The 24,711-nt window shown below is 42.6% G+C and overlaps 1 protein-coding gene across 2 annotated transcripts in view; it reads right to left on the minus strand.

Moving 5' to 3' along the window:
• The window catches only part of alg2 (ALG2 alpha-1,3/1,6-mannosyltransferase), a 113,216-nt gene that overhangs the window by 52,286 nt on the left and 36,219 nt on the right, over window positions 1–24,711 (minus strand). For both annotated transcript variants that reach the window (XM_078171520.1, XM_078171521.1), the window contains one exon: window positions 13,139–13,303. In XM_078171520.1, the coding sequence (XP_078027646.1) occupies window positions 13,139–13,191 (53 nt within the window). In that variant the 5' untranslated portion in view covers window positions 13,192–13,303. The remainder of the gene's footprint in view (window positions 1–13,138; window positions 13,304–24,711) is intronic.

Below are 24,711 nucleotides of genomic sequence, written 5' to 3' on the forward strand. Positions count from 1 at the left end.
ATACAGCATCTTGGTAAACTATTGGGCACCACAGACTGACAGAGCAGCTTCAAAGATCCTTGGAATAAACTCACAGTCTCCCAGACTCTGCTGAAGGGTGAACAACTTCTGTGGTTTACCTTGAGATTGTAAAGACAGAAGTTAAATGCTATGTTTGTCATATTATTAACAACCACTGCTCAGTGGTGTGGTGGCCGATTTGCCTTCAAATTCATGGATCCACTACTCAAAATGTTTCCAATTTTGTCATCTCACTCGTAGCTGAAACAGCAGGTCTCTCACCAACACATCCTCTTGTGTTTTTTAATGCAGTGCTGTTTTCTGACCAAACACTTTGGCACAAGATCTCACTTAAGTGCTCGACTGGTTTGAGATCTGGTGACTGCAAAGGCCAGAATACATGATTCACATCATTTTCATAATCACCGAACCATTTAAGGATCCCTCTTCCACTGCACAGAATCATCTGCATGTCATGTTTTTTTCTCTCTATAAAAATTATAAGACCAAAAGTAAACTTGTGTATGCATAAACAACATACTAATATGTATTAAAGTATGACACCCTGTATGATACATATTTTTGTATTGGACTGTTCAATGTTTGGTAACAAATTGTTTGGGCTAATTCCTTTAGTTCCAGTTTAGGAAAGTATAGTAAGTAATATTTCAGCAACAGCTTGGTGAATGTCATGTCAGGTTTAAACATGACAATGCCAGGTCCAAAACCACTAAGGCCTGATCACACCTTTTTGTAATTGTTTTTAACGAGAATGAGGCTTCTGGCTTGCGTTTTTTGTGTTGCGATGCACCTTGCGTCACCATCACTGATGACACCAGCAGCCAACAGGAGAGACAAGAGATGGAAGCACAATTGGTCCACAAGACCAGACAGACTCCAAAATCCCTCCCTCTGTCTGCTCCCACCCCTGACACCCGTCATATGGTTGGCTCAGCTGCCCTCTTGGAACAGGCCACTCTATAATTCATGCGATTATTGAGCATCTTGCTACTGCCCAGGTTGACTGAGGTCTCACGTGCTTGAATGTACGTCAGGCGTGTAAAGCCCTCCAGCTGCTCCTGCAATCCAGATTTTATCCTCCACTCATCACCCAGCTGAGTGTTAAATAATTGAGTTTGTTCTCTCCAAATGTTGCATTCTTGTCAATAAACGTAACATACCAAATTATCTAAAAATTCATCCACCAACCTGGCCGTCCGACCGACAGCCAGGTTGTGCTCTGCCTACATTAAGCCATCAAGCTGGGCTGGCAGGATGTCACATTCTCGCTCCATGATTGTTGCGGCCAAAAGAGTTGACGATAAAGATGTCATCACAAGGGGTGCCCGGTGCCTTAGTGGGTAAAGCAGGCGTCCCATACACTAGGGCAATGTCCTTGCTGCAGCAGCTGCAGGCTCAATTCCAACCTGTGGACCTTTGCTGCATTTCATTCCCTCCTGATCCCCCCTTCACACTTAAACTGTCCTTTCTAATAAAGGCAAAAAGCCAAAAAAATAATCTTAAAAAAATACATATTAATTGCAATATCTATACAAATTTTGCAATAAATAAAATAAAAATAATGCTACAAGTCAAATTCACCTTTAATTTTGATTATTGTGTGTTTTGTCTCTTTTTTGGTAAAAGAATTACACTCAAAATACAAATGTTGAGAGGTGGAGAGAGACTGTAACTGTATGTAAGTGTACAAAAAGAGCAAATACACACAATGGATAATGACCAGGTGGCACTGGAGGAGCGAGACAAAGTGAGAACGGAAAGAGAGGGAAATAATCTAAGAGGTGCTGGATTATTCATACAATATTATCACATGTGTAATATTAATATGATATCAATAATTTAGTTTTAAATATCATAGTTATTGTCAATACCAGCATATTGTGACACCCCAACTGTCAAGCTGACCTTCAGCACAGCAGTAGTAAGGACAGAAATCACCGAAATCTTCTAATATTGGTGTCCACATACTTTTGGCCACGTATTGTAGCTGCCACCCCCATTGAAAGAAAACCTCTGCAGCTCCTTGTCTCTTTAGCAGCTGACTGTGTGTTGTCTAAACACAGTGGCGTACGGACTCCTGACTTTACCCTCACAGTGGAAAAATGAACCTGAGAGCCTGTGGGTCTGACCCGCACAGGCATGAGAGCAGCATGAGGGTAAGAGGAGCTGTAGTGAAAGCCCATCTCTCCTCTCGACAGCACGCATTCGACTTAACCGAGACACCATATTTCAACAGGTTATCTTTCATCCCTCCCTCTGTCTTCCTTCCTCTCATCTCTCCTGGCCATATTGTGCATATTTCTGTTGCCTCTGTGGTATTCCCGTGAGCGTTTGCCAGCTCAGCATCACCGTTGGAATTCATCACTCGTGGTTCGGCGCGGCCAGGATTACAGCAGCATTCCCTGCTGCTCAGTCACGACATAAATTCAGCTCATCCAAGTGGATATCTGGGCTTTTTGGACTGTGTGTTTCTTGGCTGAGGATCTAGACAGGATGAGCATAATACTAAGCCTTTAGGAATCAGGAAGATAGTTCCCGGGATGCCTGGAATTCCTTCCGGAAACCTTGCTGTCTGACTCAGAGGGTGAATTAGAGTCCAGCGTGTATGTGTGTGTTTGAAACAGAGTGAAAGTGAGAGTTACAGCAACTATCTCCCCCTCTCTCTCTCTTCCTTTTGAGGCCAGAGCCAGCTGTATCTACTCACGAGACTAGAGTTATGGGACAGTTATTCGGAGAAGCCTATTATGGTATGAGGACGCAACACATCTTACTCCCACACACCCAAACACACACACAAACACACTCACAGACAGAGACCGTTACACCATCGCAGGTGATAGGAATCAGACTGTTCCACCGTTATCAGACAGAAGTGTGGTGATGCTGTGGATTCCTCAGATACCTAAGTGGTCAGGTTTATTCCTCACTATAGACGAGCGCTGCAGACAATTGCCTAATACAAGTCTGAAGTGCAATAAAACATAATCTATGATTCAGCCATTACACTCATGAAGTCATGGAGAGGAAAAAAGAAGGACGTTCACAGATGAAAGGAATGCAGAGGAAAAGTGAAGCAAGGGACAGAGGCTGACTCTGTCTGTGTAGTGACACACTTTCTTTGGCTGCATTACCATCAGTTCAAAATCCATTTACAGTGTGTTGACATCAGAGACAGATACGTGTTTACACAGGAATGTAAGGCTAAACTACAAAACAATGCTTCACAGCTCGGGTGGGCAGTTTAATTTTGGCGTCAATGAGTAAAAATCCCGTAAGACAAACCTTGGGTAATTTGTAATTAAAGTGGTCTGAGAGAACACTAGACTTCAGCACCTCTGCTTGGCTCTGTCATCAGGCTTTAGAGAATCTAGGCCATGACGGAGGCTTTGGTCAGTAAAGAGAGGGCAGCTGTCAATCATGTCAATGACAGCTTGTGAGCTGCAGTCAAACTGTCAAACTCAACGCCTATTTCTTGCCTCAAATGTTTCCAAAATATATTTCAGTGTACTGTTTAGCTGTGAAATGAGAAAGTTTAGCCCCATTTCCCCCCAAAGAATTCAGCATAGTACCTTTAGAGCCAAAAGTAACCCCTGTGGACATATACCAAGACCACGGATCAGTTTAGCAATTCCTCCGCACATAGTACCCTTAAATGTGGGCGGTGTTGTTGTCACTCACTGCTCCGTCCAGCACTCACTGTATTTCCTCATCACTGGTGACACAGATGGAAGTCTGCACCTCATTTATCGTCCACAGAATGAGGCTGCACGGCAACATTTTCAGAACAAAATAAAACAGGCTGCAAATAGCAGATTTGTGCATTAAGTCCTTCTCAGGCAAGCTCAGGGGTTTAGTGCTGCCATAGCCCACAGGAACAATGCTCCGCCATTGTTTTTTTTCTCTAAGTGAGGACTAGAATGAAAACAGTTCACATAATTTAGTCAAAATTAATACATATTCTAATGCTTGAAGATCCACTCATCACTAAAAGTGCATGTCATCCAAGAGACACAATAAAACCTAATGGAAAGGTCAAAGTTGTCACTGTGAAATTTAAGGTGTGTCGACGCATTCATGTCGTCAACTCATGCACGGAGTGACATTACAAGTCAATGTTCCTTTCAAAACATGAGGCGCACCACACTGCCTTTTTTTTTTTAAATGATTTAATGAATGCCACTAGTAAAAACGCTTGCTGCACTTTTTTATTGTTGCCAGACAACCATCCCATCACCTCCTTACACTTACCTTCCTATGTAATCAATGTTCCATTTTTTTTCTCCACAGTAATTAGTATCTAATTCCTGACATGTTGAGGCAGAGGGTACTTGCTGTAGCTCTGTTTGAGGGTGAGAGGCTGTCAGTAAATAGTTTGTTGGGCACAGATAAACAGAGATCTGTGTGGGTACATGAGACCCTAATAATGAAGGTGGATCAAGGGGAGTACCACCAGTTGGTCCAGGAGCTTCTCCTCAATGATGGTCATTTCCAGGCATATTTTAGGATGACTTGGGGGCAGTTTGACACCCTGCTGTCTATTGTCGGGCCATATAGCTCTGGGTATCCAGCAACCACTACCAACAGTTTCTCCTCCATTGTTTACCTACTGTAAACTTATTGTCATGACCACCACAGAAGGCCCGCCTCTCAAATCATACAATTGGGCGATGGGGAAAAAAATGATGTTAAAAAAAGAGATGACACAGGGTGTTTTTCCACCCTGAGTTTAAGTTTTTTCAACTCAAGGATTTCAAAGCGCTCCAGCAAAGATGCCAGGTGCCTAGAGCGCAGAAATGTGAGGCACAAAAAGCTTCATTCTCAGTAAAAACAATTACGAAAAAGCCTCCTCCAGCAGCTAGAGCGCTTTCTGTGTGATCAGGGCCTTAGTCATTATATCCAGATGGCTGATTATTATTCATCTAAAACCTTGTGACGGAAATATTTTGTGAAAGCACCAATAGTCAATCCTAAAATTTAGTCCTAATATCAATATTGAGGTATCTGGTAATAAATAGTGTGACATTTGATTTTCTCCATGTCATCTAGCCCTACAATGTTTACAGCAGTAACCTGGGGTGATCCTTTTATCGCCTTTCACCCTTGTGTCTCTCCAGAATAAGTGGGGATCTACACACCTGAGGGGATTTTCCAGCAATTTAGTATCACACTTTCACACAGTTGGAGGACTTGCAGAGGACAGACTTACAACAGAAATATTAACAGTGGTGCAACAAAAGTGTGGGTCAAACGCCGAAAACACTTGATCCAAAACTTCCCATAATTCAGCTCTGTAGTGTCTTTTATTACATCCTTCATGGCTGGTTAACACCCACATAGTGCCAGTTTTTAAGTTGTCACAAATTCTGGCCAGTTCCCAAAGCCCAACCTGAGATAACTGTGATGACATCAGACTTCACAAAGATCCTCCAGAGACACAGAAGACTTTATACAATTGTTTCCACAGTACTAACAATAACTGGTAAACTGATCTGCATAAAATCAGTGGAACGCCCCTTTATCTTGGTGAGTATAAACCTTTTATTACTTATAAAACTGATAGTGGAAACTATGAGCAGAATAATCCTTTCACATGTGGTTTGGATCATCTGTTTATCAGTGTGTATCTATCATCTATTAAGTTTTTGTCCCAACAGCTGAGACAATGGACATGGATCAGGTTCAGGAACTGATATTAACATGATGTCAGAGGTGGCACAGAGGCACACCTTATGAGACGTTAGAGTGCACAAATATCTTCCACCTCTCTCTGTCTCACAAACACACACAGAGGACACATGAGAGATTAAACAAGATATTCATTTGTGGGCTTCCCTCATCTTTGCTGGGGGCCAAGGACAGTCTCTCCACCACACACTAACACACACAAACAGAAACACAGACACAGACAGGAACACTGAGGACACCGGTTTCATTTCAACTTTGGTAGGGACACATTTTTAGTACCTGCTCTAGGGTTTCTCCCCCAGGACGTTTTGAGCATCCAACACTTCATGTATCATTTATGTCAAGAAAACGCAAAATGATGGGTGACGATTCAAAACATAAAAACAGACTATGATGACATATAACTCAGTAAAGCTCTAAGGTATTCTGTATTGCTTTCAAGTATTTGTTTTCCTGTAGATCAACTTTTCATATCTAAAGTTATCCCTGCTGAGTAAACAGACAAGTAGGCACAATTTACTTTAATTAACTTAAAACACTTTTGATCGGGCAAAAATATGTGATCTTCCCATATTGAAAAATAAAATGCACTGTCCTTTACTGAATCAATAAGAAACAATTTGTGCACAGGACTGTTAAGCCCAATTCAGACCAAAGATTTGTGACGAGATGAGAAAACATGAAACAGGCAGCTACTTGCAATGCGCCGCTCTGCAACATTCTAAAAACCTGCGGTTCACACCAATGCAACTAGATGAGATGGTGTATCATCTCTATGCAACAACTCTCTGCACTTCTGTTCTGATTTCCAGCTTTTCAGGCTTATTTTGTGGCTGAATATGATTTGTAGCTTCAATATGAATGAGGATAGTGATAGTGAGATACTGACTAAAGCTGCATTTGTAGCAGTGATGAAACGACTAAAAACATAAAACGGGCATCAGATGGACTGTATGGACTGATAAATACACCACTATGAAATAAGTAAGCATTGCCAATTAATCAGTCAATGACAATGTGTGTGTGTGAGGGGACATAAGCACATACAGCGAGCAGCAGCAGCAACCCACCGTCCGACACCAGCACACTGTGAGGACGGAAACAGAGGGCTTGGCCATTTTGACTTGACCAGAGGACTTCACTACAAGCTGATTGGCTGTAAAAACAGGTACTCATACTTGTCGTCGTAATCCCTCCAGCGTGTCCTGGGGCGGCCCCAAGGTCTCCTCCCAATTGGACATGCCCGAAACACCTCCCAAGGGAGGCGTCCGGAAGGCATCCTAACCAGATGCCCGAACCACCTCAACTGGCTCCTCTCGATGTGGAGGAGCAGCGGCTCTACTACGAGTCCCTCCCGGATGTCCGAGCTCTCTCTCTAAGGCTGAGCCCAGCCACCCCGCGGAGGAAACTCATTTGGGCCACTTGTACTCGCAATCTCGTTCTTTCGGTCACTACCCAGAGCTCGTGACCATAGGTGAGGGTTGGAACGTAGATCGACCGGTAAATCGAGAGCTTCGCTTTCTGACTAAGCTCCCTCTTCACCACAACCGACCAGTTAAGCGCCTGCATCACTGCTGACGCCACCCCAATCCGCCTGTCAATCTCCTGCTCCATCCTACCCTCACTCATGAACAAGATCCCGAGATACTTAAACTCCTCCACCTGAGGCATGACCTCCCCCCCGACAGCCTTCCACCTCACCATCTGCATCGCCTATTTCCTGTCTCCAAAATGGTCGTAAGCATGGGTCAAAGTTTCTCCCATCAAATCTGTTTTTATAGATCACTACTTTTGCGTGCGAAGCAGCATGCGCCTCTTTCAGGCCCTGTTTTGTGAGTATCCAATGTTTATTAAAGAGACCCCAGTTCACTCAAACATTGGTAGAGACATGTCCCTACTCTCCATATGCAAACCTACGCCCATGACAAACACAAACACACACAGAACCATACCTCTGTGCACTGCCAGGGTCAGAACAAAGACATAATACATTTTTACTGCATGTTGGCAAACAGGCGGTCCATTTGTCCAAATCTGGTTTGTTTTAAATCATAATGTACCACACATTCATGCTTATTTCCCACTGCTGGAAACTCACAGCAGAGGAGAATAGTGCCTTTGAGGTCCTTTTTTCCGGTTTTGTTTTATGGCACAGTTGTTGCCATTTTCTCCTACTGCTGGCTTTGTAGTGCCAACATGTTCTACTGTTCTACTTTACGTTGCATGTTTTTTTCTTTCTTTCATTCACACCCAGAATGCACTGGAAAGAATCCCTCCGTCACCAGTTCCCACAGCTCACCTACAGCAGCCCATAAGGGACAATAGATGCATTCAAGTATGAATAGCTGGCAGCTTTCTGAAAACTTTTGAACAGGGTGAAAGGATACTCCTCAGCTGCTGTGCTATAAATTCACGGTCACATCAAGGTGATTTTTTTGCCCCTGGGCTTTTGTTGATTTCTGTTTCTGCATCTGACACACACTTTTATCTGTCCAAGAGCAACCTCCAACTATCTCTCTATTGCACTGAGTAAACTCATGCTGTGTTGCTGCATCTTCCCTCTCACCATCCTCTGAAACACACACATCAGAGAATCAAACAACTCAAGTCCTCTAAGAAGCAAATGCAGCGTCTAACAGCTGACTGACAGGACTGCGCTGATATCGAGGTCACTCTCTGATTCTTCTAATAAATGGGCAGTCACTTGTGATGGATGCTTTGATCTCAGAATGACTTACTGATCATCCATTGTGTGTATGTGTATGTGTGTGAGCATGTGTGTGTGTGTGATATCTGTCACTCGGAGGCTCCCAGCACTATTATAACGAGCATACGGTTGGCGTCACACACAGCTCACATTAACCCGTTGGCTCTTTCTGTGTCTCCAAGATTGTGTGTTTGTATCTTCGTCTCCAGCTCTGTGAACACACATTTTGATGTACTCGTGCGATGGCTAATGTAAATGTTTTACTCATGTTTTAATGTCTGATTATGTGCAGTGAGTCAGGGGCAGAATGAGACAAAGTCTTTGGCTCAGAGCTACGACTCGAGTGCCGCCTCGCTCCCCTCATCTAGCCTCATCATCCGTCTTTATCAAGCCCTGCACCCTTTGGTCACTGTCCTAAACTTTTGTGGTCAGCGCCTTGAGAGAAGTCAGCCACGCACCCAGAAAACTCCCTCACACTCCCACAGCCGCTCAATAAGAACCATTCATGGTGCGCCACTATAGGCAGTATAGGCGGTAACAGAACAGAACATTGTGCCTGCACACATTTATGCCAATGTAAGGGTGAGCCAGAGGTGAGCGAGAAACCCCAAGAAGTCCCAATCCAATTTCACAGAGAAATTCACCACAGAAAAAAAATCCACGGCAACACAATGAGATGTTTCAAGTGCAAAGCTTCAGTCTCTGAAGGATTGCAGTCAAACGTCCCCGCAATCCCACACTCCCCTCCCTGCTCCGATCCCTCTCTCCTGCTAGAACAAGATCCATGAGTGGCTCCTGCAGATATCTAACCTGGCAAGCATATGAATGTGTGTGTGTGTGTGTGTGTGTGTGTGTGTGTGTGTGTGTGTGTGTGTTCATTCCTCGGGCTGTCCCATGGGGAATACGTGCGTCTCGTCTGTGAGTCACAGGCAGGGTCTGTGTCTGTGTAAGAGTCCATCAGAACACATCAGCGTCAACATCCCCTAGTTTACCTCAGGCAGGCACACACACACACACACACACACACACACACACACATTGTACATCGTTAAACCTCCCCAGGGCTATGTGCTATCCCCCCACGTCCCCTCAAGCTGAAACCTCAGTTACTCTCCTCCCTTCACTTTCCATGTCAGACAGGCCGTTCACTGACGCTGGACAACTGCTAGCATATGCCGCTTGCCTAGGAAACACGGACAACTGTCCAGATCTGAATGACACACTTCATAACACACGCATACACAAATATTTCACAACATACAAACTACGGTATGCAAAAGGCTCCAAAAGGACCAAAAAGGTGCCAAGATTTCTTACAAGCAGCACAGGTTTAAACCATAGTGATGTGTGTGAGCCACACCGGTCATGGCTGCTGCAATAAACACGGCAGCTTCACGACAGTTTGCCAGAAATAAGGTGGTTGTGGGAGAAGTCAGGAGATGTGATGAAGTTCTCATGTGCAGCACACAATAAAGTTAACGCTAAGCTGAAGCAAACACACAGACTGTACAAAATGATGGATGTAGCTACCATTATGTCACCCGCTGGTTCGTGGACTCCTGTTTTGAAGCCTCAAGGTCGGCATTTCATCTGTTGTCTTCTTAGTTTTTTGGAGCCAGAAGTGATGCACAGACTGAAGCAACTCCTCGCAGACAGCCTGTCTCTCAAGCAGCCCGCCCTTAAATACGCGTAACTTTGGGCCTCAATAAAATGTGAACACATAAATTAAAAGAAAGATTCAACCCTGTACAGAATCATGATATTAGCTATGACTGTTTTTTTTGTGCCAGGCTGTAAACAGTGAGCCCCAGGTGGCCATTCAGTGAACTGCAGTTTTTGGCACTTCCGAGTTGGCTCTACTTTTCCACCTTGGAGATTGCCGCTTGGTTTAAACTGATCTTCACTCAGATTTTATGTCCCCACTCACACCCAAAAGTTGTTGTGCTGCATGCTGCAAGAAGACGCTGCACATCACAGTTTACAGTAAACAACGTTCCCTTAGGACACGCCCGGCTCTGAAAATTTTCCAGTTGCAGAAACTGAAGAAAAATGAGGAGAACACAAAAAATGAGTGGCTGATTGCGCACCAGAGTCCCGCCAAGTAGTAATTTTAAAAAATGATTAAACAATGACTGTTTGTGCTGCAAATACTATTTTTAGAAACAGATTGTCACATAGATTTTTGATTTCCTAATCTAATTTTCACAATTGTTTAATAATAAAAATAAATGCAGACAAATTCCTAGATTAATTGAAAAAATAACTAGAATTACCACCTCATGGTTTTATGCTTCCATGAACCAGTCAACTTGCAGTTAGTTTACATCCATGTCTATGAAAACGTCGAGCATAGCAGATCTATACAATCAGCACAGTTTCAAGGTGGACACCAAAGACTAGTGTTGCCAATTTAGTATCTGACCAAATATCTCCTCCTCTGTTCCTGAGATATGGTGTTAAATACTGGCCGGGACACAGTGAAGGTGACCTTTGACCTTTTGGTTATAAAATGTCATCCCTTCATTATTTCATCCTGTTAGACAAAAGTGTGAATTTTCATCTAAATGAGCATATGAATTCTTGAGTTATGGCCAAAAACATGTTTTCTGAGGTCACAGTGACCTTCGACCACCAAATTCTAATCAGTTCATTTTTGAAGAGGACGTTTGTGCCAAATTTGAGAGAATTCCCTCAAGGCTGCCTTGAGATGTTGCGTTCACAAGAATGAGACTGATGCAAGGTAAATCGACCTTGAACTTTGATCACCAAATTCTAATCACTTCATTCTTAAGTTTAAGTGGACGTTTGTGCCAAATCCGGAGAAATTACCTCAAGTTGTTCTTGAGATATTGCATTTCCAAGAATGGGATAGACGGACAGCCTGAAAACATAATGCCTCTGGTCACAGCTATTGCCAGGGCAGAGACGTAAAAAGCAGAACTAATGGTCCCATAAATATGCAGAAGAGGCAAAAACTAAATTTCAATCTTGAAATTTTTACTTTCTGGGGCGTCGGTGGCTTAGTGGTAGAGCAGACGGCCTGGGTTTGAATCCAGCCTGTGGCCCTTTGCTGCATGTCATCCCCTCTCTCTCTCCCCCCTTCATGCTTACCTGTCCTGTCCATTAAAGGCAAAATGGCCCAAAAAATATCTTTAAAAAAAAAAAGAAGAAATTTTTACTTTCTAGCACACCATAAGGAAATACTTTCAAGGAAGTAAAAATAATAAGGTTCAAGCAAAGGGAAGGGTTTTGTTGTGTGTGTGTGTGTGTGTGTGTGTGTGTGTGTGTGTAAAGTTGTGAAACAGTGTTTTATTTCTTTGTACATTTGTACAACCTGAGTGCCCGAGGTAATAAACATAAATTTGGCTTGCAGAAGAGACGGCAGTGGAGACAAAGAAAGACAACAGAGACAACAGTGAAACAGACAAAAGTAAAAAAACAGGGAAACAGACAAGAAGAGAGCGTGGAGACAGAGAGGCAGACAGACAAAAAGACAGAGACGGGGAAGTGTGCAAACAGAGACATGCAGACAACAAAAAAACAGGGAAAGAGAGATAGAAACAGGGAGGTGTAGAGACAGAAAAGCTGACTGAGTGGACAGCAGGGCTTTACTCTGAGTGCTTCAGCGAGGCTCTCTGCGCTGAGAGTCATTATGGTTCTATGACACAGATGAATGGTACATTAGCATAAGGAGAACCTGACATGACAAATAACAGACACAACCAACTCTCTTTTTTATGAGCTTTCTTCCACCAAAAGTGGAAAGTGGCAGTGACATCGCTTTCCCGTCCGCAGCCTGCGTGCGCTTGTTTGTTTGTCTGTTTATGTGGCACATTCACGTGAGTGGGTGACCCCAACATCCACAGCACAGTTCGTCACATGAAAAGAGGATAGGCTATTGTACTCAATCACGCTGCCTCATACAGACGTTACTACAGTACCCAGGGTGTGTGTGTAGAAGAGAATAAAAGAGAATATAACAGCCCTGCAGAGCTTCACTACGCAGTGAGTGTTAGTTAAGAGCCTCTGTATGGACTTGTGGCCTTGTTTGGAGTGTGCCTCATTCTGGTGCGTTGTTTGATGAAGAGGCTCTCAGAAAATACACATATCCACACGCACACACACACACACACACACACACACACACTAGAAATGATATCAATGGTTTTCAAGCACATGGAAAATGAGTGCATGTTTGGTGGGTGAAAGCAGCATCCCAAGGTCTTCCATCCGTTGATTGTTCTGCGTTCCTGTTAATAATTTCCAGAGTGTATATGTCCGTGACTATTCCTGGCATGTGATTAGGAGTTTTGTGTAGACAGAGCCGTGCGTAGGGGAAAAGTCTCTTACCCTGGCTAAGCTCTGGGTTTCCGGTTCACTCTCTGTAACTCTGCTGACTGAGTGGAAGTCGCTTCTTGGCTTCTTCCTCGCCTTTGTTGACTCACCAGGCAGGCAGCGTGTATGTCCACAAAAATAGCAAGGGGATCCTTTGTGCGTATGAGGTGTCCTCCTGATGAAGTGGCACAGAGCCACTTAAGCACCTTAGAGCTGGGAAACACTGGGATTGCCCAACCTATCCATCCCGTAATAATTGGATCAGCGTGTGTCCAATGAGGCCCGGGCCAGGCTGCAACTAACTAATGTCCTAATTGGATTAGTGAGTGTTGGCTCTGTGTGTGTGTGTGTGTGTGTGTGTGTGTGTGTGTGAGGGCTTCCCCAGCTTACCGTGTCCCCGGTGTGTATAGTAAAGCTGGTGGAGCAAGACGTGCGTGTAACATCACTCTCTAAGGCAGCTGTCCGGTCGCTGCCGTGACCCCATGACTGGCTTTTTTCCTGCTGCCACGGCAACACCAAACAGGAGATTCCATCAGCAACACAAGCGTGATGTCACTGAGCGAGAAGAGGAAAGAGACAGAGAGGAAAAGATTAATGTACCTGACAGGATCCAACCGAGCAAGCTGTTAATGAATGTGGGATGAAGCCTACTGTGTGGGACAAGCCGAGAACCCTCACAACTCAACAAAGTGTGCCCATTACCACGATTACATAACTCAGTCAGTTGACTTCTACTTGGGATCACAAAGAAAAAAATTCAATAATGTGTTTTGTCTGGCACTGAGGTGGATCGGGGGTCAGCACCCTGAAAGTAGGCCGGTATGGTCCGGTACTCTACCACTAAGGCCTCCAAGCAGTCCAGGTTGGTTTCAATTGTGAAATGTTGTGGATGGTAGGGGTGGGCAATATTTCAGGGTATTTTTGCGATAACAAAGCAAAATCCTAAACAGCCGAGTTGGGGTTTTTTTCCCACCTGGACCTTTATGCTCTCCCATTTCTCCTCTAATCATCACGCTGTAACCTGTGAAAGGCTGTGCTACACTGTCTCTTAGGTTAACTCATATTGTAGCGGTGCCTGGATGGTGTGATGTGTGTGGTTGTGCTGCTGCCATGGTCCTGCCAGATGCCTCCTGCTGCTGCTGCTGCTGCCATCATTAGTCATTAGTCATACTTCTACTGTTATTATACACATATGATTATTGTCACACATGTATACTGCCAGATATTAATACATACTTTCAACATATTGTACCACAGTAGCCAGAACTATAACTATAATATTATTACTTTCATTAATGTTGTTGTAAGCTATTGTCATTACCGTCTGTCCTGCATCTCTCTCTCTCTCTCTGTCTCTCTCTCTGTCTCATTGTGTCATGCGGATTACTATTAATTTATTATGCTGATCTGTTCTGTGCGACATCTATTGCATGTCTGTCCGTCCTGGAAGTGGGATCCCTCCTCAGCTGCTCTTCCTGAGGTTTCTACCGTTTTTTTTCCCCCCGTTAAAGGGTTTTTTTGGGGAGTTTTTCCATATCCGCTGTGAGGGTCCAAAGGACAGAGGGATGTTGTATGCTGTAAAGCCCTGTGAGGCAAATTGTGATTTGTGATATTGGGCTTTATAAATAAAATTGAATTGAATTGAACTGAAGCTGCTCCTCTTTTGAAACCGCAGCGGAATTGCTAATTATTTCGCTTTCAGCCATGTCTGTCGTTGCCCTGGGTAACAGTATGACTTCAATATGTCCAAATATCACCAATATCATGAATTTGTCATATGATATTAAAAAATATACTGGTATTACTGTGAACAAGATGATATGGCACAACCCTAGTGCATGGTACCAATAAAACTGTTCCATTCCCTCCTTGTTTTCGTTACCCCTCTGTTGAGGTACCTTGCACACTGATCCGATACTTAGGTGGAGTTGGACATACTGCAGTCCACTGATTCAAGTCAAGAGAGAACCAACACTGCACAAATCACAAACCCTCTTATTTTTACAAACCCCATCACTTGTGACCGAAACTCTGAACTCTCCAGCCTGTTCTTTTCTGGGTGCAACCCTGTTCCAAGACTATCACCAAGTTCCTCTGCATTGTAAGTGAAGAGGAAATACAGTAAAAAGCTAGACGGAGCAGTGACACAGCTATTTCCATCTGGTAACAACTCTGCTTTAATTTGTAAGTGCTTTCTAAGGCAGGAGCACCAAACAGATCTAGGGTTTAGAAAACAGGTTATGCATGGGTTACATACAGGTTCTACGAATATTCTACTTAAATTTTTTGGTGGAAACGTGGTTTGAAAGATTTCAGTGCCCGGAAAAGGTGACACCAGCTGCCTGTCAAAACCCACATGCACAAACCAGTTTCACAATCACATTTAAAACAAGAAAACACATCTGATAACCACAGGTCAACATAAAAAAAAAACAAAGACAATTCATTTTTAGATACCTCGTCATTACTCACAGTGCGAGGAACAACACATGAATAGAGCCGTCAGTCAGTCAATCAGTTTCTCTGTCAGTCAACAGCGGCCTTCAATGCTCCGAAAGTCCTTCCCTTACATGGGCCTTAGGTGTCCATAATACCAACTATGGAGGATAACTCATTTCAAGGTGCACATAGTAAGAGACAATTTGAGACATTTTACTCATCATCATCATCATCTCCTCTTTCATTTGTGTGCCCAATGCTCCAAAAGTTCAAAGACAGAGACTTTTAAACTGTTGAACTGAATTCTTCTTCTAATTTACACTCATCATTCACTCATAATTTGTTATCGTGAATGTCAAGTGTTTCTAATTTCTTTCTAAACCATACAGGCTTTGAAAAATTAACCTAGTAGAGTGGCAGCCCCATGTACAAAGGCTATGTCACATCTTTCAAATTCTCCACAAATATTTTTTTTTATTGTTTTTATATCTCTTTTATTGATAATCAGTCTAATAACTTTTTATTATATATAGATTCCTTTAGTCCATTGAACTCTTTGGCTTTTTTTAAATTTTTATTTATTACTTATCTATTTATGTGCCTACATATGACTGTATGTTGCAGTATGTGTGCAAGGCAAGCTGTTCAAACAAATTGCCCATGGTGGGAGAAATGAAGTTGTCTGAATCTGAATCTATGTCCTTGCCACAGTGGGCAGATTCCAACCTGTGGCCCTTGCCTGCATTCATCCCTTCTCTATACCTCTTTCACACTTATCCTGTCCTATCTAATAAAGGTAAAAAAGCCATAAAAAATAACCTTAAATGAATAAATAAAAATTTGAATAGGCACATGTCCAGGAATGCATTAAGCTGAGGGCAATATGACAATGTGAAACAATAAAGGTTGAGGTAGTAGTATCCCAATGTACACCAACTACACCAAGAACTTCATACTTAGGGTGTACTTTCACTCATGCTTACAGGTAGGGAGAAGGTTGTGAGTTCTCTTGGTGCTCCGGAAAACGTAAAGGTTAACTGGTTACTCCAAATTGTTCATAGAATGTGAGAGTGACTGGTTTATAATATTCGTTAACCCTGTGATGGACGGGCAACATGTCCAGGTCATATCCAGTTTCATCTGTGACAGATTCCGACCCCCACAACTCTGCAAAAAGCAACACAAAGGTATAGTAAAAGATGGATTCTCCTAGGTGTCAGTGGTTTTTCAGTAAGTGCGAGGTGGTTCTGGGTTAGCTGAGCGCTCCATTTTCTCTCACAGTCCAACGACATGCCGGTAGCATCAGGTAAACTGGAATCTTTAAATTGTCTTTAGGTGGAAGTGTGCATGGCCTGTGATTTATTGCTTAAATGTCCTGCGTGCATCCTGCTTCTCACTCAGTACATGCTGGGATAGGTTCCAACACCCTGAGGCCCTGTTCAGACCGGGTATTAACATGTATGTCGGGTGATCCAGTCACAAGTGGACAGTTCTAAGTGTGTCTGTACACACCTGGCATTAGAATGTAAAGGACAAGTGACCACTTGTGACTGGATCTCATTTTCTTGTTCTATATACAAATAAACATGCACATCCTTTCCGTTTGTAGGGACCAAATGCATTGTTGTTTTTAACTAGCGGGAGACAGCAATGCACTTCCTGTGCCTGGTCTGCCAGACATGAGAATGAGCACAAAAGTGAGAAGAAGAAGGAGAAGAAGAAGAAGTAGCAGAAGAAGAAGGTTTAATGTACAAAACAATGGGAAGACTTTCTTAAAACAACATTGTTGGTGCCCCAATGAGTAGGTACTTCCGCCTGTGAAAAGGACGTGGACCAGGACACATTAGCCTACAGACTACTAAAAGAATGCAACTATATGCGGCCGAGACCAGGCCTGAGTGTGGACTAAGCGACTGGATGTCAAGATACACTGAGGACGCATTGGGTCCATTCACACCTGTACTTAGAGCTGCCCACTTGTGGTCCTATCACCATAGATGCATGTTAATATCAGGTGTAATCAGGGCACAAACTTGAGTAACTTTTGCTGAACACAAGTGATAATTAAGGGTTCATGGTAAAGGCCAAAACTTAGTATGACTGTTGCAAAAGTAGAGACGTAGAGTCAGTTAACTAGGACTTGGTATTACTTAGAAAATTGTGATACCAGTAATAAGGTAATATCAGTACCCTTAAAGGGAAATTTCGGTTTATTTCAACCTGTCTCCTATTGTCCTAAATTTGTTTCAAGTGACTAGTGACATAAAAATAATAGTTAGCATGTTAGCCGTTAGCCTAGATACAGCCGGGGCGCATAGTAGCGTCAGACCTGTTAAAACGTAAGTGAATGGGCAACCTTCAAGTGCAAAGTTAGTCCTCTAAACAAGCTTTTTTTCCACAAAGACCGCCTCATATCGTTAGGATAAATGTCAGAGAACATATAGAAAATGACATGTAAACGTGTTGTCTTACCTTACCGGTGTGGTGCCATGTTTGTTTACCCCTTTAGCTCTGCTTTCCAAAGTGCGGCCGAAATATATCTCGTGAGCTCTAGATAAAGCCCAGCTGGATACTACTCCTGGTGGAGGTGTCTCGTCCTCGGTCACATCCAGACCTTGAAAATAAGGCTGCAACCGGTCCCATTCCTTGCAACAGAGGCATTCCTCTTCTGTGGGCACTGGGGCACAGCATTCACAGGTACACCACCAATCTCCAGAGCTACGCAGCCTTGCAGCAGCCATTCCTCCTCTCTCGTCCTCTACCTGTTGCGCCTCTCTCTCTCTCCTCCTCCGTTCTTCAATTTCACGAAGCTCTTCGTCAGTGTATTGTGGCTCAAATAAATAAGGGCGGCCATCAAACTCTGCAAAATCAAATTCCTCCTCCACAAAGTTGAAGTCTGGTAAAAAGTCAGCCATTATTCTATAAATCTTTCATAAAATAAATGAATGAACTTTTCAGGCTACTGTCCGGTTCTACATTCCAGCTGTTGCTGCATGTTCAGGCACGCTATGAGATTGCTGCTTGTTCTCGCGATATTTCGGCCGCGCTTTGGAAAGCAAAGCTAGAGGGATAAACAAACATGACAGCACACCGGTAAGGTAAGACAACACGTTTACAAGTCGTTTTCTATATGTTCTCTGACATTTATCCTAACGATATGAGGCGGTCTTTGTGGGAAAAAAAACTTGTTTAGTGGACTAACTTTGCACTTGAAGGTTGCCCGTTCACTTACGTTTTAACAGGTCTGACGCTACTATGCGCCCCGGCTGTATCTAGGCTAACGGTTAACATGCTAACTATTATTTTTATGTCACTAGTCACTTGAAACAAATTTAGGACGATAGGAGACAGGTTGAAATAAACCGAAATTTCCCTTTAAAGTGATAGGATGCCAACAGACTACTTTCGAAAGCCATCATGTGAAAGGAGTGGCATGTGGTATAGCCATAATTTTGAACATTTTGGTGGCATCTTGGCACACTGAACTGCCAATTCTGTCAAATGCACCGCACTCAACTTCACCACAACACAGACTGTATGGGTTAGCTACTGCAGCAGGAATGTGAGCTCTTCCTAGGAAAGTTGTTGGAGTCCACCTGGCCACACTCGCACAATGACAGGGGTAACTGTTAGCTTTACACGGCTAACGTTACCTATTGGTTATCGATGTGTAATGACAGAGACATTGACAGCTGTTTAGGTGTCAATGTGAGTTTCTTGGGAGCATTTTACAGCTCAGATTATGATGTTAGCCTCTGCTGCTGTGTTAACTCTTGCTAACTGGGCTGACACTGAACTAACCTTTGCTTGGAGGAAACGGCAGCAACAGAAAGTTTGCTGATCTCGCGGTGGGGTCAGGACAGTCCGGGATCGGACCCCCAGCACAGAAAAACAATCAAATGCAGGTATCATTTGACTGGAGATGTTTCGATACTATTTAGTACTTGGTTATTTCACTAAACTACAGTAAACTAACTCATTAACGTCTGTTACACAGCAATGTCTATCTAAAGTTTGCTAACATTAGCCAATTACTTGTCATACCAATCCAAGTAGGGCTGTACTAGCAAACCCCCTGAGTGTTTTGAATTGATCGAGGGGTTGTTTTATTGATCATGCACTGTAAGAAGAAGTTTGTGTCTTTCTTTTTCTTTTTCCACGAGTTAGATAATCTCGCTTTAAGAGTCAAGGGAATGGATGCATTTTGCTACTTTAGCCCATCTGCCATTCTTATCACCACTAAAAACACTGTCACTAAAACGAAGCCTGGAGGTTGTAGAAGCATCTCAACCCACAGAAGACTATTTAATCCTTCAGGAAATGTGAGACGGCAGTAAAATCACCAGAGGAACCATCCCAAAAGGCTAGAATCCCAATAGACCAAGCAAAAAATTCTGTTCTTACTATTTATGATCCTGAATACATGTGTAGATTCAGCCAATCAATACATGAATACCACTTTAGTAAGTGCAAGCCTACCTGCCACTGGAATATTTCATGCACTGGCTGTGCAACTCAGGGAACAAACACAGACTGTCACAGACTGGTGTTGTCAATGTTCTTGAGAGAACAGCATGTTCCTCTAGTCAACAACTAAAGACTTGTTAGTGAAGGCTTAAAGTTACAGCAACTGCCAGGCCTTAACTTAATTTTCTTGACTGTGAAAATGTCAACATTTTTTCACAAGTATAAAGAACATGCCTTGACATGCATGAAACCTTGTGGTTCACATGTGTTTGAAAGAGCTCTCTGTGCGTCTGTCATTACATTATCTTCAAAGCATCAATCAACAGCAAAACAATTCCATGCTTAATATGACAGGACTATTGTCCAGCTTTGACTTACTGCAAGTACGTAATATTGCTCTTACTCAAAAAAGTCCCTTTCTGTCACCTGACCAATGCAACAAAGTCTGATCTAGTTTGTTCCTGTGTTTGCATGTGTGGGCGAGTGAGTGGGGGCAGGGATGCTGAATGTGCCAATCCATAAGCCCCATCGACAGAAAAACTACTGTTCCTCAACCGGAAAGAGCATTGGAGGAGAAACACTCAAACTGGATGTCCTCAGAGCAGTTCAAACACACACAAACACACACAGCAGGCAGGCGAAGATGTCAATACTGAATTTTGGGAAAAGAAACATTGGACAGCGAACTGAGAGGGAGACAGAGCAACAGAACTTGTTTAAATATGTCCTAAAACTTCACTGTACATTGTTTTCATACATTTTTGAGTTTATTATTGAACACGATGACGTGCATTTTAGCATTCATAACCAATAAACAGTAAAGATATCAGGCTTTGAAAATGATAATGGATAACAGAGGTGTAACTGGGAGTTGACTGAGTCTCACGGCAAACATTTCCCTCAGAATTTAAACGGAAAAAGACAACTTTTCCGCCCCTAGCGTTTCCAAGCGGTAATATGCTGGCGCCACTGTTGCGAGGACAACCAAGTCACTTTCCAATTTCCTTGGATCCTAGCAACTGTCAACAAGACAGGACACACTGCATTTTGTTTTCCACAGTTACTTTGGTTGTTCCACCACCCGCCATTTTCACTACTGAGGATAGTAACCGCAAAGGAGTTACACTGGTAACTGGAGATAGCTCCCAGAAGAAACTAAAGCGCTATTGTCATGATGCTTTATTGGTAGTTTAAAGAATGTCTTGTAGATGTGGGTGTAGTTCAGGCAGGTGGTAGGAGTCTCGGTCAGCACTGACATCCCACTTGGGGGTTGGTGGCATTGACTCATTAGCTACTATTAGCCGCACCTGGAGAGAGAGCTGGAGAGGCCTTTGAGCTGAACGGGCATACCAAGAGGAAGACGCTGAAGACGAGACATTCTGAAGACAAAAAGAGACTGAGAAAGCGTTTGACACGCCACCACGAATTATCCATGTAAATACAACTTTACTCTGAAGAACCATGAAGAAGAACCACATGCACACACAGAACCATGAGGGGTGTCCAGCGGCTAAGCCCATCATTTTATACATGCATCCATCCATTTTCAACCGCTTATCCAAAGCCGGGTTGCGGGGGCAGCAAGCTGAACAAAGTATTCCAGACGTCCCTCACCCCAGCAAAGCTTTCCAGCTCCTCCTGGGGGATATGTAATCCCTCCAGTGTGTTTCTGGGTCTGCCCTGGGGCCTCCTACCAGTGGGACGTGCCTGGAAGACCTCTAATGAGAGGCGCCCCGGAGGCATCCTGATTAGATCCCAGAACCACCTCAACTGACCCCTATTGATGCAAAGTAGCAGCAGCTCTACTCCGAGCTCCTCAACCTATCTCTAAGGCTGAGCCCAGCCACCCTTCTGAGGAAACTTATTTCTACCATTTGTATCCGCGACCCCATTCTTTCGGTCATTACCCAGAGCTCATGACCATAGGTGAGGGTTGGGACATAGATGGACTGGTAAATCAAAAGCTTTGGGTTGGGAGTGGGTTACTGCCCCAAGCAGGGCAGTTCAAATATCTCAGGGTCTTGCTCATGAGTGAGTGTATTTTATACAGTCTATGGTAAAAACCTGGGGAACAAAACTAATACTTACTTTGACTAAAAGAGTTTTTTGTCATTTGGATGACCTAATCCTAGAAAATTACATTTTACAGCGCGCTTAAACCCACAGTTAAACTGTAATATACACTTTGATATAATAATGCACCCCGTTTCAGGTCATACACACAAAAAAACAAAAAGAGACCACACGGTCATTGAATGCATCACAGAATAGTGTACAGTAGAGAATATCAGGTAGTATCTTTAGCCAGGGCATTATTGTGTGAGCGTGCATGTGTGCGTTCATGTGTGTGTTTGTGTTTTTAAGTGCTGTATGTGGTTTGTCACCGCAGATCTTTTATGGCACGCTAATTAAACATTCAGCCCTTCATCTGAACTGTCCAAGTAGCAACACAACACTATAGGGATTTCAAACATGAGGCTTCAACTTTCCGCACGTTGCATCTCATCAAAGTCACGTAACAAAAGGATCAAGTGAACATTACCATGACCCCCATGCTCTCTGACACAATCTGTCATTTTAAACCCTGACCCAACAAGCCCTACTTATTCACACATCACTCAAAAACCTCCTCCTAAACAAACCGCTACAACACACACCCACACACAAGCACGCAATCACAGCATTCATGTGCGTATTTAAAGTACATGTGTAATTAGGTACAGGACTGCACCTGTCCTCTAATATCCTCTTTGAACGTTTGCATTATCCAAAGCATGCTGGATTAATTTAGAGTATGTGAGCGTAAATGCCTTCCAGCATGTTAGTGCGTACATACAAGCATGTACACATAATGTACGTTTGATAATCTTTTTCAGGCCTTGAGGAGGTAACGCAGAAAGTAATAAAATATCCTGGCAGCAACCACCTCAGAGTGCAGGTGAAGCAGCCAAATTATTAACATGAAAATCACAGGACTGATATTTCATTATTCCAATACTCAAGATGAAGTTTACTTAAAGGAGGAAAGCTAAAAAAAATCCTTTATTTAGACTGTTATTGATCAAATGTGAAAATGAACATGAAGACAGTTTTTACATTAAACCAACGACAACATTAACACAACAGCGAACCACTATTTGCTATGTAAAGACATAGTGGAGTAATAGCGTCCTGTCACGCCACCTCTCTCTCTGGGTGTTGTAATCCGGGCTTCTCTGTGGTTTGTTGTGGTAAGCCAGTCCGCCTGTATGTGCACATGTTAGTGCATGTGTGAATCCCAACGGCTTGCTCATCGCTGCCACTTTGCATTGCACTCATACACAGTTACCACTGATATCAGGATGGCATCTTCATGGAAGCTTACTGCCCACTCTCCGGTTCACCCCTGGTTAACACCATTAGCCCCGTTAGCACTGTTGCCGCTGTTTAGTTTAGTGTTTTATGGAGTTAGCATCGTTAGCTGCTAGCCCCCAGCTCAGCCACCTCCACATTAAGGACCATGTCCAGACAACTCATTCGCTCTGAATTTCACATAAAGCTCCTTTAATTTCTGTTCATTTTGATTATAAAAAGGGGGAAAGGTCAAATTAAGCAAATAGTTAAATCCATGTGAAAATTGTATTACAATATAATACAAATTTTTGCCCAAGACAACCTTATTTTCTGTAAAATAAAGCGATCAGCGTCGTGTTGCTGTAGGTACCAGGAACAGCAAAGTTGGGAACATAAAATCTGGATTAAGATAAATTTAAAGAGAGCTGGGCGATAAAGAGCAAATCAAATATCACTATATTTTTTACCTGGATATTGATATTGACACGATATTGTAGAGTTGCCTGTTGGTGTTTTCACCAAATATTTACACCATAATTCTAATAATAATTAACTTTATTTATAGGCGCAACACACAGCAACCTTACAGACAAAGATAGAGAAAATGACAGCAGATAAAAAGTCAATGAGGTATGGAATAAAGCAACATAAAATAAACAAATAAATAAAAATAATAATAAAATATCATAACAACAAATAATTATTCAACAAAGGAAGCTTACAGTGAATACAATTTCAAATTTTATTAAAAATGTTATTTTTTACTTTGATTTAATTTTTTTAATCTATTTTTTAAATTTATATTTTAAGTTTAAAATTTCATTAATTTAATATAATTTCAAATATTTTTTAAATTTTTACATTTTATTTTATTATTTCAAATATTTTGACATTTTGGATAAATAATTATCAGTAACATGGATATGATGACTAAGTGGGTAAAGGTAAGTAATAAAACAGGTACAACCATACAGTAAGTTTAGAAAATCACGTCACTTTACTGTAACACAGCCTATATACTGCCCTATTTTCCCCTATTTAAATCAAACTCCATTTTTAAAAAACTCTACTGAGTTTTGTCAGTAAAAAAAATGCTGAAAAACCCTTATAACAACCAACCTTAAACATGCAACAGGGAAAATAATTTACTTAAATATTAGGGTCAGTGCTTCAGTCTTTGTTTCATGTTTGAGTGATGTGAGATTTGTCATTTAGGTGAACATATCTCTTCCCAACAATCAAAAAAGTTGCAAGTTGCTTGATAGCTGCGAGGCTGCTGCAGTCATATTTTGAAATATAAAATGTTCTTTTTGGCGTGGGCAGTGTGACATCATTTGGAAAACAAATTTGACTGTTTCTCTCACCCTTGGAAACAGGATGTTTTTTATCAATTATCTCTGAGAAGAGGCCTGCTGAGACCCCTCAACACTGGCCCACATGCACACACAAACACAAGTACTCCCACAAAAAAAGAAAAGAAAAAAGCACACGTTCACACAGCTAGCTCAAAGACGCACAGCCTTTGCCATTGAAAGCAGAGCCTGAGCCAATGAGAAGAAGCAAGGCGATAGAGGAAGTTAGTGTGGTCACACTGTATGTGTTCATCATCAGCGCTGACAGAAATAGCTCTGTCAGAGAGTAAACAACACATCCCATTCATAAAAAAAAAAAAAAAAACCAGCCAGCGAACGCCTACTCCCCTACAGTGCAACGAGATAAAGACA

The sequence above is a fragment of the Epinephelus lanceolatus genome, chromosome 10 (assembly GCF_041903045.1).
Source record: "Epinephelus lanceolatus isolate andai-2023 chromosome 10, ASM4190304v1, whole genome shotgun sequence".
NCBI classification, from domain to species: Eukaryota; Metazoa; Chordata; class Actinopteri; order Perciformes; family Serranidae; genus Epinephelus; species Epinephelus lanceolatus.